The sequence below is a fragment of the Parasteatoda tepidariorum genome, chromosome 1 (genome assembly GCF_043381705.1).
Source record: "Parasteatoda tepidariorum isolate YZ-2023 chromosome 1, CAS_Ptep_4.0, whole genome shotgun sequence".
NCBI classification, from domain to species: Eukaryota; Metazoa; Arthropoda; class Arachnida; order Araneae; family Theridiidae; genus Parasteatoda; species Parasteatoda tepidariorum.
In genome coordinates this window covers 56420317-56445772 of record NC_092204.1, presented here as the reverse complement: position 1 = coordinate 56445772, position 25456 = coordinate 56420317, and the positions used below count along the sequence as shown (strand labels likewise).

Sequence of the window (25456 nt, the reverse complement as noted above, 5' to 3'; positions counted from 1 at the left end):
TAGTAGAAGAGAACACAGCTGAAGTTTACATGTCGGTATATAACGAGCTTCGGTCTATTTTGATAAGAACTGATACGTTGGAGACATGTTTATTGTAAAGTATAAGATTTTTATGATCAATGTTTAACACAGAACTACTGTTTTATACAAACTTTACAGATTATGTATAAGAAGACATGTTTAAGCGGAACTTGCTTTGTGAAAAAATATACCGCATGATAAAGCATTCTTTAAAAAAAAAAATCTTTACGGCACTAGTTTTTGTTTTGCAATAAATTAAACCAAAGTAGAATATTTTCTTTCTGCTCATTGGAAATGCTTATGTATTGAGTGCTTTTTTAAAAAGTTCTTAAGGAATATTTGAAAATTGCAGTTTAATTGTAGATTGATTTGGATATGTTGCATGGCGGTGTTTTGAGAATAGTTGAAGAGAACACGGTAGAAGCTTATATGTTGTTGTATAACGAGCTTCGGTCTATTTTGATAAGAACTGGTATGTTGGAGACATATTTATTGTAAAGTGTAAGGTTTTTATGATCAATGTTTAGCATAGAACTACTGTTTTATACAAACTGTACAGATTTTGCACCAAGAAGATACATTGATATGGAACTTGCTTCGTGAAAAAAATTCACCGCATGCTAAAAAATTTTATCACAATATATTTTGCTATGCAATACATTTAACTTAAGTAGAATATTATCTTACTGCTCATTTTATTTTATTTTATAACCTTCGTTGAACAACCGACCCAATTTTTACGGGTTTACGACTACTAATGTTCAACTCCGTAGCCTTGTAATTTTAAATCCAATCCAGAAGACAAGGGAACTCCTGGATCGAGTAGTGGGAGAAATTTCCCGTCATTGAGGACTTTTTGATGGAGTTAACCCGCATTTGCGTTACATGGAGAGGAGGACCACGAGATCCACCCACAGTTAGCCTGACGGCAAGGGGACCCTAACCCATGATACGTCTACCACTGAGGATATTTCACGTCAGCACTGTGGTCGGTGCAAGCAGGATGCGGAATTCGTATCGACTGGGATTCGAACCCTGTTCGCCTCATTGGAAGGCGAGCTCTCTATCCCCGGAGTCATCGCGGCTCTTACTGCTCATTTATGCTTTAAGTACTCCTTTGAAATATTTTTATGGACTATTTGAGAATTGAAAATTGCTGTTTAAAATATATTTTAATTTTCATAGGTAGTGTGTTTATCAAAAAAATATTACTTGATGCAATCATGGAAGTCTAATGAATATTTTAAAATTTTATTTTAATAACTTAGTTTTTGAAAAAGTCTTTTTATGAAACTAAATCCATACAAAACTCTAAGTGTCATAATACAAAATTTCTTTCTGAGATTATTTTTTTAATTTGTGGAAGAAGAATAAAATTACTGAATATTTGATATAAATATTCTTCTTTATTGCTTATTTAAGAAATTGCCAACGTTAAAGGGTTTTATGTAAGACGTATTTTAGTTTTCTGTTTGTTTCTAATGACGATTTATTTTCACATTTTGTTTTTCATTATTTTCTTTCATAAGAAAGCAGTTACATAATAATAATTCGAATGAGCAAAATTATTTTTTCGATTAAATGTTTTGTTATGCTAATGGAAATTTATTTGAATAAAAATGGTTTCAGCTATTTTATTTTATTTAACGCACTAATTTTTCCTATCTTTTATTCGATTAACAGTGAAACATTACAATATTTCATCAAATACAATTTTTTTTGTAAAAAGGTTAAATAAATTCTTAAGTTATCAATAAAAATTTTCATTACATGAAATTAAGACGATTTACTATTTCTCCTCTTTTAATTTACTAAATCATTTTACAGATAAAACCTGTTTTTAATTTGTGAGACAATAAATAAAAACAGCATTATACAAAATTTTAATTTTATTATTATTTCATTATAAAAAGATTACTTTATTCTTGGCATATAAAAAAATCATTTACATTTTGGAAAGGAAAAAAATCATTCAAAGGTATGTAATCATCTAATTTCTATAAAATAATCAACAATTTTAATTTCGAAACCAAATGACAAATATTCGGTTCAAATAAATAATTAAAATGACGCTCCGAAATGCACTATTTTTTATTTGATTAAAAGTGAAGCATTTCAATATTCACAATTATTTCATAAAATTGAAATAACTCACTACTTCTCTCTTTCCTTTAATTTATTAAATTATTTTACTCAAAAACTTGTTCACTTTTCCTTAATTTGGACAAAAATAGCATTGTACAAAATTTTTTTAACATATGAAAAATCATTTGCATTTTTAAAAAGAAAATAAAAATAATATGAAGGTATTTAATCTACGAAATTCTATAAAATAACCAACTATTTTAAATTCCAAACCAAATAGCAAACATTCGGTTCGAATAAAATTATTAAAATAATACAGTGAAACATTTCAATATTCCATAAAAAAAAATTGTAAATATGTTATCAGATTCTTAAATTATCAATAAAAAAATTCATTACACGAACTTGATATAATTCACTATTTAACTTTTTTAACTTACTGAATTATTTTACTGACGCAAATTTTTTCACTTTTTATATAATTTTTGGAACACAGAATAAAAACAGCATTGTGCAAAATTAAAATTTCAATAAAGACCATTGTTATTTTAAATGCATAAACGAATCATTAGCATTTTTAAAAAGAAAATAAAAATCGTTTTAAGATACATAATCATCTAATTTCTATAAGCAATCTTAAGTTCCAAACCAAATAACAAACACTCGGTTCAAACAGATCATTAAAATGATGCACCGAAATCATTTTATTCGAGAGAGCAGTTCCAACGATAATTCGTTTAAAATGCTAAATTGCACGGCAACACCTTTGTAATGTAAAAAAAAAAGCAACAAATGAATAATCTAATTCCCGACCAAAGGAATGAGCTCTCTCAGTTCTGAAATAAAGGAATTTTAAGTTCGATTTCGAAACACTTTGCAATTTCGCAAGGAATTTGTAAAATTTGAGTTAATGATAATGGGCCCTAGGTAATGACCATCGTATTCTTTTGTTCATTTTTGTTTATGTACCCTCTTGGAAATGAAAATAAAGGAAAAACAGAGTCTCAGAACAAGAGTACTTTGGCGTGTCTACAGCACGTAATGTTCGTACTTTTGTCCGTCTACTAATTATGCCTGTCACGCTATCAGATTATTTGTCGTATTTCATATAGATTTATAAGTATTTAAGAAAATAATTATCTATTGATGCAGTAAAAAGTAGTTTTTACAAGAAATAATTAAAAAAAATATACAGAAACAGCTGATTGTTGATGAAAATATTAATATATTAATAGTATTGATTTCAGAGCTATGACACAATTCGTAGGAGAATCCATGGAAAAAGATACGTGGGTCGCGAAAATGACTGACAATTTGAAATAACAATTACAGGAAAAGATAGAACGTTTTGGTGTACTGCGCTCCGCCTAGAAATCAGAGTAATTTTTTTATACTGAATTTCTAAGTTAGTTAAAAAGTTTGTTTTACGGTTGTAAGACAGAAAAAAAATTGCTTTGCTGTATCAAAATTAGAAGAAAAAAACGATAAAACGATGCTTTCTGTTGTATATTAGACCATTCCAATTGAAATATCTTCATCAGCAGTAGTAACTTTGTCCTAAGATTGCAGCTCGATGTTTCTGCAAATTGTGTGTAGTTTAAAAGCACTTCTTTTAAAATAGTTTTTAATATTTTTGCTGACTAAGGAAAAAATAAGTGCAAATGAAATAAGATAGTCAATCAGACACAAAATGTTATTTTTCTTCCTCGAGCATACAATTTTTAATTTGATTTTATAGACTATATTAATGACAATACTGTATTCCTGTTAACTACCTATTTCATTGTGATTTTAGCTCTCACTTAGCGTGCTTTTTACAGATGATAATCTTTAATGAGATAAGCAGGAGGGGTTATTAGTTAAGTGGTTTTATAATTCCATTTGATTAAGTATAAAAAAGGAAAACCTTTCCTATGGAAAATGAAATCCGAGTATTAATGAAATGAAGAATTAAATTTTAGAAACAAAATAAAAAAACCCACTTAACTTCACATTTTCATGTTATTTTTGTTGATAAAAATAAATTAAATTTGTTGAGAAAAGAAATGAATAATATCAATCCATAAATGATTGATCAAAATCCGTTGTATAATTTTAATATTAGTTAAAGTTTTGTGTTTGTATCTGTATTGTTTAAACAAATTCCGTATTAGGTGAAGGCAGTTAATGAATGGTTTTTCTCAGAGTTAACTGTCTGAATACCATCTTATTCATGGTTATTTGAATATTTTGATTGAATATGGTAAAATAAAAATTAAATAAATTGTTAATTAATCTTTTTTTCCGAAAAATTTCTAACAGTGTGTCATTGATGGCTTAAGTTCATTCTTTATGGAAATCAATACAAATAGGTATATTACACACCCACTATCATAACTTAATATTTTACAAATCTTTCAAATAACCATCAAGCATTTTGGAAAAATCTCATTCAAAACGTTTAGAAAATTTACATATACTTAAGGTAAATTATAACACGTTAACCACGCAGCATTTAGGTGAAATTGAAATACAATTCTTGTTTATTTTTTTGTTTTTTATTTAACCAAATGCAATCTTTCAAAATATTTTAGTTTGCACAGTTACAAAAAATTTACTGAAGGAACCTGACAAAAATAAAATACGTTGCAAATTCTTGAAAATGAACTATCTTCAATTTACGAATAAAAAACACTTTAAACACCCTTTTGAAATATTTTACTAAATTTAAAATCTAGGAGGATATTTGCAATAGAAAATATAAACAAAGTAAAGTTCATTTTGAAAAGAAAGAATACTTCATATTTTCAACAAACATAAACACAACTCCAACAAATTTACTTCCACACAACACTATTTCAAACTCGAAAAACTTTTTGCAAAGAAGGAATAGGGAGCAATTTAAAAGGAAAACTAATTCACGTTTAATAAGAAACAAATAGGTAGAATTTTACCTTATTGAAAAATCGTAGAAAATAAAGAATGTTGAAACGTCAAACTTTGAAAAAGACTGCTGAAAGTTAGTAAAGTTGTAAAACCTTTTTTTTTCCTTGAAAATAGCGAAGTGAGAGAAAAACAAACACTGTCGACAGTAATGCTTGTAAATTAGATTTTAATCGACTACATTCTGGGCACGTTTTCATTTTGTAGCACTTTCTCGTGTTTTACTTTCGAATCCGGGCTATTTTATTTTTGCAACACACTTTTAGATCTAACATCGTATGAAGATAGAATCCTAGAAATCTAAGGGATTTATTCAGTTTTCTCCCTTTTCTTTCGATTTCTGTTTCGTTTACTCATTCGCGTTTATTTTTACTTTTCGTCTTCTGTGGCTTTTTTTTTTCTTTACCCTTTTCACTCTTTCCATTGCTTATTTTTTTGACGTAGGGATTTTTATATATATATTTTTAGAAGCTTTGATTTAAATGTAATTCTAACTTCATACTGAGAATCGTAAGAAAGATGTTAGGAATATCAATGTTTGTTTGTTTTTTTAAGAATTTATGATACTGACTTATCAAATCAGCAGTTGTAGAATAATAAATTTAGTTATTGGTCATGATAGTGATACACTTCAAAGAAATTTGTTTCAATCTACAGAATTATTTTTACAAAAAAAAATTGATGTATCAAAAAAATGTGTTGATTTGAATAAACAACTGCTTTCAAATGAGCAAAGTTATTTTATTTAATTTTCCAACATTCAAAACAGTTTTCTTCATGACTTATTTTGAAAATTATAAATTATAAAAAAATGTTGAAGAATAATTTTTTTAATAAATATTGAAACATTTAGATAAGTACATTATAATTTATTAGGTAATTATTTGAACTAGGGACAGAGAATTCAGAAAATTGTAAGTAAGATCATATGTTAAATTTTCAAAAATTGAATACTTTATTTGAATTTAATAATTATAATTATTAAAAAATTATATAAGACGAACATAATTATTGATAAATTTTATTATTTTTTCAAGCCTTTTTTCTTTATTTTATAAAATTTTAATTTGTTCTCCTTAGCCAAAATCAAATTTCATGTCTTTTGAAGTTTTTACTTAAACACCTTTAACCTTCAATGAAGATTTTTTTTTTTAAAAATGAGTGGTAATATTTTTTGTTCCTTTCTTTTTAAGATGATATTGTTATCAATTCAACAGTTTGAGCATTGAAACTTAGAACCGAGACACATTCATAAAATTTGATTCATATTAAATTTGATGAACATGTCTCATGAATTGCATTAAGATGATTGTTTAATAAATATTTTAACGCAAACAAACGAATTTTATTTAATTTTAAAATTACTTTTGGCACTTATTCATATAAATATGAAGTGACCTATGCACTCATAAAAAAAATTTAATGTAAATGCGTGAAAATTATATGAATTAAATTTAAAAGCTGTGCCTGTTAATTGCCAGTTAAATTTTTAATGTGCCAGTGCCAGTTAATTTATTAATGTCTTTGGAAATATAAATAAATGAACTTTAGTGGGTTTAAACTTGCTATAGAGGACTTTAGCTTTATCGCTTCTGTCTTCAATGTATTATATAGTAATGACGTTAACATGCCATCTTAATTATATACAGCAAGCTGGCATGGGATTACAGATCACGTTAGAGGTGTATATTATCAGTCTTCTTGAGTTGAGAGTATCCATTGCCTATTATTTATGGAAAAATTAGGATTTGAAAACTAATATCATTACTCTTTTAACATTTTTTAGATTTAAAGATTTGAATCGGTTAATCAATAATTTACGAAAATTTGGTGTGGTCTAGCGCAGGGCTGTCCAACTGAAAAGAGCCCACGGGCCAGAATTCTGGTCACTGATCACCTGGCGGGCCGCAGTTTGAAAACGTTGAACAATAACCTCTTACCTCTTATACAATAACAATTAATAGTAGAATTATTAATTACAAAACAATGGAACAGAAGGATTATAAAACAATTTGCTTACATTTTAATGGGAAAACTAAGGCCGATCAGCCTGAATAAGAAGTTAGACAGCCCTGGTCTAGCGTATTCTTTATAGCTTGTGTAATAACGAAGCAAAGCATAGGTCAATACAGTAAACGTGATTTTAATGCGCAGTAAACAAGCACAATTTGAGGGATACTTTGTCAAATAAGGCAACCAATCCCAATTTCTTTCTCTTTCGCCATTCCAATCTAGACAGTTTTGAAACTGCTTATTGTAACCATCTAATTACGTTAGACGCACGGACTCTATAAGAAGTATAGTAGCTTTAGATGAAACTTTAGACGAAAATAATCAGAGCAAAGTGGTCACATAAAACATCAGAAGCTATTAGCTTCCAAATAATATTGGAATTAATGCAAGTTAATATATTTCAGAAGTAAATAAATAATTTTAGTATACAAAAGAATAGAATGATAACATTTTATTCAAGTAAAACTAATTATTCATTCATTCTTGCAGAATTTTTGCATAATAATATGCTAACTAGCGATTTTATTGTTCCATCTCTTTTTAAAATTTTTAATTGGGTGAATAAATTTATAGATATATAAGCCCTGCTATGTCACTGGTAATTAATCGTTATTAATAATAAATAATATTTTTTACTTTTTTATAGTTCTATGTATTATGTTATAGTATATGTATTTTTTTTTTAAATTATGTTACAATATATAGTTTTCATAAGTGGTCATTTATAAAATAAATTGCATTTTAAAATATAAGTATAGCTCAGAAATTATACATCCCAATTGTTTTATCTCAGGTATTTTATGAATTGAATTATTTTTTACCAAAAGATCATTTTCAAAGTTTTCTACGAGAAAAAAGTAAAAATATGCCTAAACACATACGTAACTTAGATCTGATACTTTCAGATTTTTGGATCTGGCATTTTTCCATTGAGCTTATTTTTTTACTACTTTAGCTTTTTAAAAGGAAATGCCATTTTCTAACTCAAATGTAACCATGTATTTATAAATTTAGATTTTATGGTGCTACGTATTTTTCTACTAAGCTAATTTTTACCAATAGAACTCTTCTAAAGTTTTCCATAAGAAAATGCATAAATTTTGTAACACAACCGTAGTTTTGAAAGTTGTTTCGCATTGTATGGTTGAAGTCATGACTCAGTCAATTTAGAGCCAGCTGTAAAACTCATTTCCATTCGAATGTTCAGGGACCCGAAAAGGGTGTATTTTCCTTTTCTCCCAAACTACAGAAGCATGGCATTGGTTTCATGACTCCTGCTGTATCGAGATTTCTGTCTGATAAAATAAACGTGCAATGATTTAATTAAATCTTAGAAAGCAGGGACACATGTTACCATATACACCACAGAAAATGTTACCAATTATAATAATTATCCCGAAATTTTTTTCGTATCGAAATTAGAAATTTGAAGTCAATAAAAATTTCCATTACTTTCAAATATTTAACAATTTTTTTCCAGCCAAATTGAACTACGTATGAAATACTCAGTTTTTCTAGAATCTGTGAAAAAATTTAAACTAACCGGGAATCTACATAAGTAAACTATTCTAAAGGATGGGCTCGAAAATTTAAAATTTGTGTTCATTTCCGGTCTCTCCGGAAGTTCTCATGTTCATTTCCGGGGATCCATAGGCTATATTTTAATTAAATACTTTTACTGATTGCTTAGTTTGATCTTCAAAACTTCGAAATTTTAAACGTGAAATCTGACATGTCTCATATAATGTTTTATTCCTGCTGTTGATTTCAGAATGAAACCTCAGACCCTTTCCAGTATACCAAAATATATTTTAATTTCATGAGAAAAAATATTTGGTAAATATTTTCACCACGACCATGGCTTCGTATTTACCAAAATATTTTGATACATACAACACAGTGACTTGAAACACGGTGACTTTAATTTCAAATACAAAAGTTTTCTTTGTAATACACGCTATTATATAATATCCCTATACTTTTTATTGTACAAAAATGATACGTCATCACTGAGAAAAAAAATTTATGGCCAAATCTAACAGAATATGCTACATTTTACCGTGTTTCTAGTCTACGGGTATTTAGACATAAATACTCTGTTAGAAGTATAGTAAGACACTATATGAAGTATATCTTGATAATTTTTACCGAAGCCCTTTATTGATGATTTTGCTAAATTTAATAAAAAAAATACGGATTTATATGCAATAATTTTGTAAATATGGTTAAAAGTTAGTGTTTTTAATTTTGTATATTTTACTAAATGTATAGTAATAAAAGCTATTATTCAGAAAACCAGAATTTTTGATAAACCGTTACCCTATGAAGGGAAAAATTATCAAATGAATGGTTTAAATACCATTCATTTGATAATTTAAATTTTATATTGTTGTTTTTTAAAATCTAAATTATGTTTTTTTTTTTCATTATTAAGAATGTCATTGCCATATAATACGGTAATTTTTAAAGAATATTTTTTTCTCCGTTATATGCAAAACACAATTGATATGAAATACCGTAAGTATTTTTAATCCTTTTGTTAAAAGTTATCTATATACTTATTCAAGATTATTTGGAATATCTTATGACAAGACCAATATAAGTACGCGTAATTTTATTTGCTATTTTTATTTTAATATTAATTATGAACAAAAATCAATATTCATTTTTATTCAAATTAAAATTATTTTGTTAATAACAATGACACCCATTAATAAGAAAAGATATTCTTTCCCCTATTAATAGACCATTGGTATAAGAGCAGTATACTTTCGAAAAAGATTATTTATTTTATATTTTAAAAGCTTTATTTTATATATTAGAAACGCAACTAGAATCTTAATACACGTGTTATTCATAAACGCAAAATAAGTTATGAAATTATGAGAGTAATTGCTTGTGATAATGTTTAAAATTTCAGTTAAAAACAACGTTTAAATCACGAATAAAAAAGTATATTATTAAGACCTATAAGGTAGGTTTTAATGAAATTTTACCACTTGCCACTTCATGAGTAGTTTTCAATGAAAATTCAAAATACATAGCTATATCAAGTTTAATTAGCATTAAGCATTGCTGTAATGAGTATTTTTTAAACTAGTATTGGGTATAATTTTAAAAAGTAGGCATTGTAGCAATTAATATGCTTTTAAATGTATTTGTTTGTTGTAATAAAGCACACTTTTAAGGATGAAAACATATTTTTACTATTGATCCTCTAGTGAAACTGTTGAATGTGCACTAAGAAAAAAAGGTATTGTCAAAATTACCAGAATATGGTAAAATTGCCGTGTTTGTGGCTCTATGAGAGCATGTTTATGGCTCTATGATGTGGGGTAATGAGAACTATAATTTCGATATCCTGAATTTCCCGAAAACCGTTACCATATAAATGGAAAAATTGCCATATGAATGGTTTAGATGCCGTATATTTTGGCTTTATTAATCAATTATTAATAATTTTAACAGAAATTTTTATTCCGTGTAAAACAAAAAATCCATATTTAAGAAAGATATTTTTTTTAAAAAAAAGTTAAATTTCATATTTTAGAAATGATGTCAGAATCTTAATACAAGCCTTCTTCAAAATCCCAAAATATATTGCTTTATCATGCTTAATTATAAAAGTATTGTTTCAATTTTCCACGAATAAGCGTTTTTATTTAACTAGCATTAAAGATGAATTTTAACACAAAGTATTGTTGCAATAAATGTTTCTTTTAATAATTTTTTGGCAGCAATAAAACAAATTCATAAGAAAAATTATTTTTCTTTTTTTTTTTACCATTAGTAGATCCACGAGTGAAATTGTTTAACGTATAACATAAACTACATATTTAAGGAAGATAAATTATATTTTAAAAAGCTGACTTTTATACGTTAGGAAACCAAATTCTAAGTACAATTCTTCTCCGTAAATCCAAAATACATTGCTTTTTCACGTTTAATTAACACTAAGCATTGTTGCAATTTTTATGAAAAATTTTTGTATTCAGCTAATCCTGCGTGAACGTTCACGTTTTATAGTGAAATGCACGAAAAGTTTTCAATTATTCGTTACTGTAGGAAATTTGACCTTTTGAGCCATAAAATGATTTCCTTTTTTCTTGTTTCTTCTTTAGCTAATGCGATTTGTTTTAAGAAATATTCCTACTGAGCTCAAGAAATAATTTTAAACTCCCTCCTTTATACGTTAAACTGTCAGAAAAGAATTAAAGTTGGAAAGGTAGTAATATATTTTGCGTTTGTCTAAAAATAGTTTTACTTGAGAAGAAATAAAACTTGGTAATGTTTTCTAGATATTAAGTATAGAACTAAAAACCAGCTATAACGTGTCACTTTTTTTTCCTGATAAGAAAATTTTCTATCTGAAATAAAAGGGAAAAAAGATAAGAATCCCATTTCCAAAATTCATAAGTGTTAAAAACATTTAATTAACAAATATTACTCATAAAATTAATACATATTATGGGAATTCTACGCGTATATTATAAAAAAAATTTCAAATTATCAAATACATATAGCTCTAAAAATATTACGGCTGCATAAAAAAAACTAGGATTTTTAATTTTGTTTTATTGTTCTGCTTTCAAAACAGCATTGGGAACACGGAGAAAAGAATTCTGGCAAAATCACCATTCTTGTATAGTTAAAGACATTTCTGGTGAAAGAAACTACATTTCTAAAAATTAAACCATAATATACGGAGTTTAAGCCATTCATATGATATTTTTACCATTTACTGTTGTTACGGTTCACTGAAAATTCTGAATTCCAAAATTATAGTTCTTATCACATTACATTTAAAACAATATGTTATACGGTAAAATATAACAATAATTTATGTTATACGTTTAACAAATACAAATCTTAAGAGTATGTGTACACAAATAAATGACTTTTATGCCATGCTCTAAAGTATAAGGATAAAATTATCAAAATTATCTTCAGAGCTATGAACCATTTTGCCATTTATTTGGTAATTTTAAACCTTCGCGAAATGCATAATTTTAACAGTTTTTAAACGTTGGTAGATGTTATCTTACAGGGATTACATAGGGAAAATAACGAATAACCGACGAGAAACAAAGTTTTCGAATGTTTACTAAATATAAATAGAGGTTAGCAAAATGAAAATTGCTGTGCCATCTCAAACTATACTGGCACTGCTAAAATTACCAACTTCTGCAAAAAATCACCTAATTTAATCGCATTCATTTAGTAAACAGCTTTGTAATAAAAACCATATTTTATTGCTAATTTCACTAAAAAGTTATTATCAAAGAGCTTCGGTAAAATTAATTTTTTTTTAATTCCTATAGAGCCAAAAATACGGAAAATTTGACTATATTCTTGTTTAGTATTCACCATACTTATTTACACGGTGTAGAGGTATCCAGATTTATTATGATTGAAAAATCGCTGTTAAAATCAAATATTTTATTTAAAATTATATACTTAGAATCAATAATTTGCTTTACTTACTAACAGGTTTATTATTTTCTAGTTCAGGAAAAAATATTTAAAAATTAAAATTTACATTAAAAAAAACTTTTCTGCTGGTGGTCATTTGAAATTTGTCAAGTTTTCTAAGAAAACAAAAAATAATTTTTCGGATACTGGGACTTCAAATTTTATAAAATAAACTACTTTTTCTTGTTTTAACTGAAAAGTTGAATATTTTAAATTTGTTCTTACACTTTTGCCAGTAAAATTTAGTTTTCAAAGATATTGAAATTTATTTATCAGCAATCTTGCGTTAATTTGCAAAAAAATATGATTTAAGTATAATATTTTTCATAGTCTTCTTTTTTTGGTTTTACTTCTCGCCTTTTAATTTGTTGTTTATTTTCTTAAAAATAACTTTCATGCATATATATATTTTATAGATTGCTAAGTTTTGTATCGTTGAAGTAAGTATTGCAAAACTTTTGTAATGGCTTGAGTGTATCGGAATTCGCACTTTTGCCGCAGTAAGAAAGCTTCAAATGTAACTTCTTTTTCTAAAAAACCTTTAAACAAAACTGATTCTTTTTTTATATTTTTATAATGTGTCAGTACTGTTGGCAAATGAAATCAGAAGTATAAATTTTGCAATTTCTTTTTCCTCCCATGATTTTTTTTGTTACATATTTGTTGCACTCACCAATAGACATCCATTTAGGTACTGCTGTTTAAAAAAAATTCAAGCTAACGTTATCAAATCGATAATATCCTTTTTTCTTTATTAAACTTTGATTTTAAAATTTTTATATTCCCTTAAAAGTTTGGTTTTTACTGCGAAATAAACGTAATTTTATCGAAAAAAAATCGAACGTTACGATTTTACCATAATCCTCTTTTTCAGTATTGCAAACTATATAAATAAAATAAATTTAAATTAGTGTGAAAAAATATTTCACGAAAAATAATTCCACAACTGAACATTTTAGAAGTTAAAACCGGGAACACTTAAAATTCTTTTCAAAAGACCTAATCTATGTTTTGGCTTCCGTTATCTTTTTTTTTATGTACTATCGACTTTTGTTTAGAGAACGGAATTCACAAAAACACTTCTGTAGTAGAAACTTCAAGCGATAAAACTAAAAAGGCAGAGGTTGACATACAAACTGCTTAGAATACTCTAATTTTGGTCACAACACTATATATATAACTTGAATTATAGTAAAATATTTAAAAAAGAAAATGATGAAAAATTGAAATTTGTTAAAAAGCTTTTAATTTTTTTGATTTTAATTTTTAATGCTGTAATTTTTAGAAAGAAATTGAAACATTTGTAATGTGACTTTCTAAACGGAAAACAAATTCTCTTAAAATTACCGTGCTGTATCGTAATGACAGCTATGTTAACATCTATTTTAAAAATGTTTAAATCAACATTTAATACCCTTCGGTGTATCATTATCTATACTTTTACTCAAGGAGCAGAAAATTTCAGTATTGTTGCAGTTATAATTTAGAAAAATGAATACATAGTTTAAAAATATCAATAGACATTAGCATGGCCGAATGCGAGGGAATTTTGGAAAAATAAAACATTTTAATAATAAAATTTTATATTAAATAAGAATTGCACGTGGAAAAAAAATTCTGGTAAAATTGCCGTACTGTATGGTAATAACATTTCTGGTTGTAAAAAACATAATTTTGGTTAATAAAACTAAAATTATACGTTATTTAAAGCCATTCATTTGTTAATTTTCCGTCTATACAGTTACGGTTAACCAGAAATTCTGGTTCTCAAAATTATAGTTCTTATTACTACAAATTTAGCAAAAATCCAAAACTGAAAAGTAAAAGAAAGAACCGCGTGTATGATTTGCAGACTATGCTCTAAAGTATCATGATAGAATTACTAAAGTTTACCACATTTACCAAATGTTTTATTGCCACAAATTTAGTAAAAATCCGAAACTGAAAAGTAAAAGAAGAAACCGCGTGTATGATTTGCAGACTATGCTCTAAAGTATCATGATAGAATTACTAAAGTTTAACACATCTACCAAATGTTTTAATGCATTATGAAATCATTTTTACTGTAAATTTTACCAAAATCGTTATCAAAGTGCTTCATTAAAATTATCAAGCTTTTTGGTTTATCTATAGAGCCAGAAACACGATGAATTTTACCAGATTCTGGTTGTTGTAACAATAGTTTTTTCTCAATGTTTAATAAAAACAAAGTCAAATTTTCAATTTAAATTTTTCATTCAAAATATTTAGTAAACAGAGCATTTTAGAAGCTGAAAATTTGAACTCTGATAATTCTTTTCAACATAAATAGTATACGTCTTGTTTTCAGTTATTTTTATCTTAACCTTTGGTTTGGGAACGAAATTCTTAAAAACGCTTCTGAAGTAGATTTTTTTTTTTTTAGTGATATATGTAACTGAAAAGGCAGAGGCCAACATACAAACTGTATATTTCAATGTTCTAATTTCAGTGACAGGAAAAAAGAATATTATAGAAACTATAGGTAGAATGGAGAATTAGAGGTAGAATTGAGAATCAGAGGTAGAATTGAGAATCAGAGGTAGATAGAAATTATAGGTAGAATGGAATATGAAATAAAAATTATAATTTTTTAAACACTTCTAATTTTTCAGTCTTTTTTCAATTCCTTAACTTCTTTTTTTTTAACTTTTAGGTTTTAGACTTCTTTTTTTTCATTGCGCCCTAGGTAAAAAAATAAATTTTAAATTTTGTATTCAATTCTCCTCGCAAAATAATTTTTACACCAAGCATTTTATTAGCTAGAAATTCAAACCCATAACCTTATAGGAACTATAGGTAGAATGGAGAATTAGAGGTAGATAGAAATTATAGGTAGAATGGAGAATTAGAGGTAGATAGAAATTATAGGTAGAATGGAATATGAAATAAAAATTATAATTTTTTTAAACACTTCTAATTTTTCAATTTTTTTTTAATTCCTTAACTTCTTTTTTTTAACTTTTAAGTTTTAGGCTGTTTTTTTTTTGTTTTTTTTTTGCATTGAGCCCTAAATAAGAAAATAAATTTTAAATTTTGCATTCAATTCTCCTCGCAAAATAATTTTTACACCAAGCCTTTTTTTAGCTAAGAATTCAGACCCTTAACATTCTTTTCAAAAAACCTAATCTATGTCTTGGCTTCCGTTATCTTTTTTCATGTATCGCCTTTTGTTTAGGGACGGAATTCATAAAAACACTTTTGTAGTAGAACCTTTTTTTAAGCGATAAAACTAAAGAGGGGGATGCCAACATACAAACTGCTTACTTCAATACTCAACTCTCAGTCTTGCAACACTTCAACCAAAGTGTTAGCTCTCAAGAAGAAACTAAGCAACAACAAAAAAATTCTAATTTTTTTAAACGCCTTCTAGCCGGTGTTTTCTTTAAATCTGAAGTATCCTGCTATCTATGAGTTTTTTGTGACTCAGTTGATTTAGTCGATGACAGAAAGTAAAAATGAAAAATATGAAGACAGAAAAAAAAAGGACTATCCGAAATATTTCGCCTTTCTCTTAATATTTCGACACCCGTTGTGATTGATATAACCTCTGGGATTTAACCTCTGTGAGGGAAAATTGAGTTTTATGGATTTAAGGAAGATGGAGAAAATAAAAGAAAAGGCGGATTTGTTTTTGAGTGGAAACAGATTGCTGTGTTTGTTGAAACATACTTCTTTTCTCATTCTTTTGTCTCATTCTAAATAACATCAGCTTTGTTTTTTTTCTTTGAGGGGGGAGGGATTTCTTCAATAACTCAGTATAAATTTCGTTAAATACAAGATGCAACTATACACCGAAGAGGCATTACATTATGACAACCCTCTATCTATAACAATGGGCTCGCCCAGGTTTTCATGGTTTCTCTCCCAGGAACAATGTTTTCATTGGGCACATTAGGAACCATAATCCTCATAGAGCAATACCTGACGTCTGAAAGCTACTTGAACATAGTTGCAGACCAGGTTCACCCATTCATGGCTATAGTTTTTCCTGCGAAGGATGGTGTTTACCAACAGGATAATGCACCATGTCATAAGGGTCGAATCGTCATGGATTGATTCGAAGAACATTCCAGTGACATTCAAGTGAAGTCTTGGCCCCCAAATTCACCTGACCTTAATCCAATAGAGCATTTGTGGTCCTACTTGGAAAACCAAATTCGAACTGCCGCGATACCCCCTCGCAATGTGAGGGAATTTCAGGACTAGTCGGTGAGTGCTTGGTACCAGATACCTCAGACAACCTATCAGCACCTTGTGGAATCAATGCCACGGCGGGTGCTAGCAGTTTTGAGGGCTAAAGGTGGTCCTACATGTTATTAGCAGGGTGGTCATATTGTAATGGCTCTTCGGTGTAAGATGATAAATGATTAAAAAAAATTCATATTTATGAAATCCATTTTACACAAGCCTTACAGCACATCCATTATTAGTAAAGTATTTCCGCAACAGCACATAGTGAGTCAGGTGGTTATGGAGGTTAATACTCTATACATTCGTGGTTAGCGGCGTGATTGCGGTACTGTGAGCAGCATTGCGCACAAGCCACGTTTACTTCCCAGACAAGCTGATACGCACCGATCTGTAGCTGGTCACCACAATGAAAGAGTTAGGCAGCAGTGGCTCAGGAGATAGAGTGCGCGCCTCCCTATGAATTGACCCAGGCTCGAATCGCAATATTGGCTAGTCATTACGAATGTTGCTCCCGGCTCGCGCCGCCCACTGTGCTCTCATAAAATATCCTAAGTGGTAGATGAGTAGTGAATTAGAATCCCCTTGCTGTCGGGTTTACCGAAGGAGATTTTCGTGATTTCCCTCTCCGTGTAATGCAAATGCGGGTTAGTTCCATTTAAAGTCCTCCGCGATGGCTAGTTTGTCACAATGCCTGATCCAGGAACTCTCTTGTCTTTTGAATTGGGTTCAAAATCACAAGGCTACGAAGATGAACATTCTCCGTTTCTGGAATTTTTAATAAACTTATATCACTGTGATATTGAATATTTATTAGATTAACCTAGGTAAGATTATTCTTGCTGAGATCTTAACTAAAACAATTGAAAAATTAAAATGTAATTTTTTTGTTGCTTTTTACTAAGTAATCCATAAACTTTTAGCAGTTTTAAAAATTCTCCACTATATATATATTAGTGAAAAATACTAAATAACTATTTACATTTATTTTTACCTTTTTACCGTTTGATTTTTTTTTACCTCTTAAAAATTTAAAAATATATTCTGGAAAGCAGAAATGTGTTTCATTGTTTGAAACATATACATTTAAACATAGAATAGGTTTTTTTGCCAATATTTCTACAAACTAAAAGTTTTTATAATGACTTAAAAGTGCTTGCTTGATTTGATATATCATGCGTTCATGAGTAGTTCTTGAATAGAAATAAAAAAGAGGTTAAAATCTTATACGTACAAGGTTTAATGGCATTTTAATTGTTTTATCTTTAACCCTGAAGGAATCAATTAACCTATTTAATCATGGTAATTACTTTTGCAGACATAAAATTAAAAAACTTAACGTATTATTGGGTATATTTAACGTATTATTGGGTATATAAACAACATTGAAAGTGTCACCATATTCAAACGATATTCAGCCAATTTATGCCATGCTGTTTAGAAAAGATTAAAAACATCAATGGCGCTGAATAAAAATTAAACGTGGTCGGTAAAATAAAAAATAATAATTAATTTTGTTTTATCTAAAACAATCTAACAAGCGCTAATCATAAAAGGCTTATACAACATTTTGCTTTCATCTATTTAGATACATGTAAATGTTATGAAATACGCTACTAAATTAGGGCATAGGCTAACAAAACGTTTCTTCAACGATGTTATCAAAACATCAGTTCACAGAATGTCCATCACCATCTATATCCATTACGATAACAAGAGCAATATTTTTCCCAGAAAGAAAAAAAAGAAAACTGTGATAAATAGATAACAGTTTTCCCACTTCTTTTAATTGAAGGACAGAAGAAAAAATTATTCGAATTTATTTGCAGTCCACTCCTGGAAGCTTCTGATACTTGGAAATACTCACGGTAAAATAGCCTCTTAAAACAAGTGCCCCATTAATTAACGTCTGCTAGATTCGGAAGTTGGCCGTGTTTCTCAGCTCTCAGTGAATGATTGGGTTTTACGTAAAGAAGACAAAAAGCAATAAATCTCTGAGATTTAAGGCTAAGCTACTGTTCTTTGCGTTATGATGGGAAATAACGAGAAAATTTCAGAAACAAATTTGACTGTAATGATTGATAGTACTTTATAGTAAATTGCAGTTGTGCGAATTCTTTCTGTTTAAAAATTCATATAATAATCGCTTTCAAACCAAGTAAATAATAGCTTGTTATGAGTTTATGCGTTTAAAGATATACACTATGAAGATAATTTTAAGTGAACTAAAGTCTAAAAATAGAAAACGCTGAATGTCCAAAAGACATTTTCTTTCGTTTAAGAATGTCCTATCAATATTAAAATTTTGTTACTTTTGTACTTATAATTAAAGGCACTTACAGCATTTTCCGTTTCATTTCGTTTGAGAGATTAGTTTTTGTGCTCATAACACTAGGTTTGCCATTTCATGTGTTTCACAATTCGTTAACCAGGACACTGTAGTCTTTCTTTGTAAAAAAATAATAAAAATTTTCGGAAATTTTTTATGCTTTTCTTATTTTTATTTTATTTTATAGTCATCAATTTTTTCTGGTTTTGATTAAGAGCTCATGTTATTAGCAAATTTGAACATATTATTGCACATTTTTGTTAACTAATCAACAAATATAAAATGCATTATGTGGGAAAAATGATAGTGAATCATAAAATATGTAGGAAAAAAATAGTACTGCATTTTCAGCTAAATGTACATAAAAAAAAACACGAATGCACTTTCTGGGAATATTTTTTTCGTTTCCATTATTTTAAAAAAGTGGTACACGTATTTATTTATAGATGAACTTGAAACCCTTAAATTTCACTTATGGAAGTCAACATAACACCAAAGATGCCACAGGTGACTAAAAATACAAAAAATGGGGAGTAATAAATAGCAAAAATCTGCTAAAAGAGATTAAAATTGGCAACTTTTTCCAGTTCTTTTTCTTTCAGTTTCCTATTAAAAAAATTTACAAAGAGAGTTTTTGTTTTAAATATGAATAATTTGCAATGTAAGTCATGGTGGTAGTTACGATTGAATAATTAAATAAGTAAAAAGGAATTGAGTTTCTATCACTTCTTACAATTTTAGTCGCCTGTGCAATCCTTGTAGCACTGAAGAAATCAGAAAACGACGGAAGAACTACCAATTTTTTGTAAAATGATCGGAATTGGGAAAATAAGTTAAATTAAACTTAAAAAAAAAAAAAAAAAGCACTCGTAATATATAGATATGATAGGAATCGTAAATAAAAAGACGAAACAAATTGTAAACACAACCTAAATATTAAAGATAGACGAAAGAATCAAAGTATGTTTTTCAAAAAAAATTGTTTTTCCAAACAGTATCCTGATTTCATTAAATCCTAATGCTTATTTAAAAAGCAGCGTAGTGTCAAAAAATATGAGTAATTTATTTTAATCTATCAATAAGATATTTGATTATGTTTTGTAACAATTATTTAAGCTATAATTTAAACTTTTTAAAAAAACGATAAAATATTTTTAAAGAAGTTCCTGTAGATACTGGCATGGCTTTAAATATTTTTTTATAGTAATACTAAATGTAAGTAAGACAATATGACGAAGACATAGATTTTGTTACTAGTTTCTTTTCTAAAATATAAGATTAAACTTCTTAAAAATAAAGCAAGTTGTAATTAATGGAACGTAAAAGTGGTATTTAATCGAAAGTGAATAGAAACCATTTACACTAGAAAATTATATTTTTCATAAATTGAGTTAAAAATCGTTATAGTTAAAAAGAAATTTTAACAAACCCGAGCTAGGAGCATCACATCTATAATCACTCTACTGAAGAAATATTGCAAATATAAAGTTATATTATGTTTATTATCTTACTTTTACATTCTTCAGTTAAAAACAATCAATTTTATGCCAAAATTATTTATTTCTAATACTGCTATGGTAAGACATAAAAATATATCAAGCGATGATAAATCTTTAATAATGTAGTAGTGAACTTTTAATAATGATGTACATTCTCAGAAAAAAATTGTTCAATGTTGAACCTTGAGAAATCTCGGTCTATATACTTAAAAAAAGGATGGTCAAAATGGTGAAATTTACCGTGTTTCTTGTTTGTTAAAATCTCGGTAATCTTCGAAAGCGCTTTGGTAATGATATTGATAAAATTATCAGCAAAATGTAATTTTAAAATGTATAATAAAATTTGATCAATTTGGCAATTTTATCATGTATGTTAAAGCATCGCATTTATTCTGTTAAATTTTCTTTTCTGTTTTGTATTTTTTACTAAATGTGTGGCAATAAAACCATAATTTTGAGAACCAGAATTTCCGGTAAAATAATATGAATGAAACATTACCAAAAGAATGTTATGAATACCGTATAATTTGGATTCATTAATCAGAATTATGGCTTTCTCTGCCAGGTCTTGTCATTACCACACCGTACGGTAATTTCACCACAATTTTTTTTCTCAGTACAATACGATGCAAATTGGCTTTTACTTTAATAAGGTATTAACTTGGACACTATGTTACTGCTCAAGTTGATGTTGGCGTTGCAAAATCGAGTTTAAGAAGTACTGTAATAAATGGTTTAATTTAGCAACATATTTAGGTTGCAGCTAATTTGAATGATATTATGGCTTAACACGCTCCATAAACAGTGTAGTAGCAAAAATGATGATAAAGTAATAACTTAAAACTATCAGAAAACTTTAAATGTATCTTATATAGAGTTGACAACAAAAAATATAAATAAATTAACTAAGTATGCCTTACTAAAAAAGTTTTGATGGTTTCTTAGTTATCATATGTGTAATATGGGTATGTGAACCTAAACACGAAACTACACAATCAGTTATTGTTCTCTTTGACAAGTAGCTTATCAGACTTCTTGCAACGAATCTTGAAAAGGTTAAGAGACGATTAGTGGCTTGGAATTTTAAGACTACTTCAACGAACTTGGCGATAAGAAAGTTACGTCAAGTAAGAATTTATACAACTGAGTATATTCAAGTGATTCTGATGGACCTCCAGCAAGGATTCATCTATCTACTATCTAAGTCCATTAGTCCATACATATATGTGATAAAATAAAAACATTTTTTTAAAGTAACTCGAGAAGAAGTGATGGTATTTGGCGGGGTTTTCTTATATTCAGTGTTGTTTGTAAATAAAGCTGCGGTTCCCCCAACCATAACGAAATTCGAATGCACTAACTTAGATCGAATATAACTATTTTAATTTAAATCTCAAGTGTTTTCATACAAAGCTAGACCTTAACGACATGAATTTGATAAATGTTGCATTGTAAGTGCCGGTGTTTCCAAATAAATTGTCAATAAACGCTGTAAACATGTAAAATTTTTTAATATTGTAAAGAATTTTATAGGGCATGTTTAAAAATTATTTAAACTAATTTAAAAGGAAATTTTAAAAATGGTATGTTTAACCATTTTATCTAAGAGGATCTTAGGTTGTAACGGATTGAATCTATACCCCTGGAAATTTAAAGGACGATCATGAATAGGACTTTTTTAGAAAAATGTACGAAATCATTAATGACTAAATAATAGAACGATTGATTTTAATCGATACTTTATTTAAATTATTAAATATTTAAAAATTGAGAGTAATTTATACCATATAAAAACCTTATAATCTGAGACTAATAAATTTATTTTATGACCGAAATGCAAAAAACAAAATTCGCTTTTAAAATTTCTTTCAATATGCAATTTATACTAAAAATTAAAATTCATCATTTTTCCGAAATAATTAAAAATAACTAAAACAGTGTGTTATGCTTAATTATTTTCAAAAAAATATTTCCCATCATTTATGAGATTACTTTCATTTGTGCTATATTTTTCTAAGTAAAAATCACATTATCTATCATTATTTAAAGCTCGGGTCTCAAGGAGATGCATTAATTTTTTTACCAAACTTTATAACCATTTTTTTTCAGTTTTGTTTATTTTTAAGTGTTTGTGACATATGTGTAATATGCCACACGGAAACATAGAAAAAAAATCTCAATCATATAGTATAAAATTTTTAAAATAAAATAAGTGAAATTAAATTGAAACACGTTGCCTTTATTAAACAGACGAGAAACATTAAACGTTTCTAATTTTAAGTTTGCAACTAAGTTTAAAGTAAGACGTATTGAATAAGCATCACTATGAAAGTATTTCTTTCAATTATATGAAACTGGAAATTTTTTTTAACTGAGTAACAATTTTGTAATAAATTTTATTTAAATTAATTTTTGGTAAAAAACCATATTCGAAAGAATGTTTACACTGATCAAATCATAAATCAGCTAAAATATGATTTGAATGAAAAGTATTTTATTTTTACATAAAACTGTTCTATTTTTTAAAATTTTTAGAAGTTAATGGATATTAGTAAAAAGCATTGCTTCCTCAAATCAATGTAATGTGCTTCGTTTAAAATTGTCTTATTTGTTTCGAAATTTTTTTTTAAACTTTCATAAACTTAAGTACAAGATTTCTTTTGTGTTTGGACAAAAAACCAAGTATAACTTACTTAATTCTAAGAAATTCGAGTTAGTAACTTCCTTTATGTTTCCGTGAAAAATGTTTTCCTGCTATTTCAACGTCTTTTTTTAAAATAAATAAGAGTAAAAATATTTACAAAAAATAGTAAAATATTCTTTAAACAATTCTACTAAAAAATAGTCTAAATCAAAAATAAATACAATCTTTTAAAATTAATTTAAATAAAAAATAATTATAGTATTTTAAAATTAGCTTTTCAATTACACCAGAGTCTTATATTGTTATCTTAATAAGTATTTTATTCATTTTTCAAGTTCTTTCTGCAGAAAATATCAAAACAATTTATTTAATCAATTATTTCAAACACTAAAGCAATTTCTATTGTGAGTTTTATGATTGAAAATAAAATTGATTATTTAAACTTAACGTAAAATAAACTCGTTTTTAGACTCATCAATTTTGATTTCTAAAAATTTATCTAGTTAATCACTCAAAAAATACAAAAACAAAAAATAAATATTTTAAAAATAAATTATGAATAAAAACTTATTCTTACCTATATCAAGATCTTGTGGGTCAGTTTTTGTTCGTAGAGATTCAGGAATGGAAACTTTAGTCTCTAATGAAAGACCAAACATGATTACAAGTGAAACCAGAACTAATAATTGTTGAGCCATTGTTCGCACATTTGAAGTTTAGTACAAAAACTTGAAAAATAGTCAATTTAGTAAACTTGAATGACAGTCAACTTTCGAATATTGCAGTTTAATTTCTTTCAGAAAACATTAAAAAGAGCATTGAATTCCTTGTTAGTTAATATCAAACATGCAACTATCATCTCATAGCTTCATATCCGTCTGTTTTATTCCTTCATTTTTTTTCTAATCAGATGCTATGGTCTTTTTTACTTGTATAACAACGAGTTTGTGATTACATTTACTTGAGAATGCCAACTTAAATATTCAATAAGAAACATAAACGAGCATACAACAGGTAATTATGTATACATAAATATTTGTCCTTTATTTATAAAAGTTGAGAGTAATATTACATTATTACTTATGAACAATTTTTAAAATTGTGCGAATTAGACAGATAAAATTGTATGTATAATGTGCAACATTTGTTTAATTTTCAAAATTGCCTCTTTGAAATTCATTAATCACATCGTTTTCGGTAATCTCTGTACATGACTTTAATCAATTTCCAAAACAAAATTATTTAATGGAAACGTATGTACGTTTAGAATATTTTAGATGCTTACTGATTTAATATTTAAGAATTGTATAATGACAATGGTTTGTATGCAAGTTTGCTCTTTCAAAAACTCAAGTTTACAAAAAGAAACTTTTTAAACCGCTTTTATCTAAAGTAAGCACTTTCTAAAGAAAAGTTCCCTTCATCAGAAATTTCATAAGTCTTACAAAAAAGTTCAAACTTATCTTGAATCGCAATGTCATGGAATGTTAGTGTCAGTTATAGAAAACAAAAAATGTTCCTTTTTTGAACGTTCCATTTCGAAAACTACTTCTCATGTTCCTAACCAATAGTTACGTCATTAATTCAAAATTTTTTAATAAGTAAAAAAAAGCAGACGATATCGTAAAATGTCCAAAGAAATTCACAAATATTTAAGTTATCGTCTGCGAGCACGTGTGTCCCATTGCCGAGAGCCACTGCCAAAAACAGTGATAAAGCGACGGCCGTATCATCCGATTCATTCCTTGGCTATCATCTTGGCGAGTGTCCAACCCCAACACTCTTCTCTGTCTCAACATCAGCGAAGAGCTGAATAAGCGAGACAGAACGTCTTTGAGGAAAACTAGGATGATAGTAAGTAGGGGCGGGGAACGTAGCCCCATCTGATCGACAGGAAAGTGCGCCATCTGGCGCAAGGGGGCTAAGCTCACTTAATCTCGGGAGGGCTTAGTGGTGCGGGGCTTATATCTACGAAAGAGTGGCTTCGAAGGAAAAGCGTTAATCCAGCCACCACTTGCTCTGCAGAAGAGAAAGACGTTTCTTATTTTGACAGGGTTAAAGTTCAAGTGAGTTTTGAAAGAGGTTACTTCTGGGGTGTTAGAGATTGTATTAAACATTTATGTTTGAAGACTCTTAATAAAGTTGATAGGGGTAATTGAATTTAATTAATGAGCTTCCGGCTGCTTTTTAAAACTAAGAAGAAATATAAAATGTTAATTATAAATCAACTATATTTGTTCGAATGGAAATTAATGAAAATAA

The 25456-nt window shown here is 27.8% G+C and overlaps 1 protein-coding gene across 1 annotated transcript in view; it reads right to left on the bottom strand.

Annotated features, from left to right (window-relative positions):
- LOC107442001 (inactive tyrosine-protein kinase transmembrane receptor ROR1) overlaps positions 1 to 25050 on the bottom strand; it is a 232347-nt gene extending 207297 nt beyond the window's left edge. The window contains exon 1 of the mRNA XM_071185519.1: positions 23772 to 25050. Within this exon, the coding sequence (XP_071041620.1) occupies positions 23772 to 23892 (121 nt within the window). The 5' untranslated portion in view covers positions 23893 to 25050. The remainder of the gene's footprint in view (positions 1 to 23771) is intronic.
- Positions 25051 to 25456: the final 406 nt, after the last annotated feature.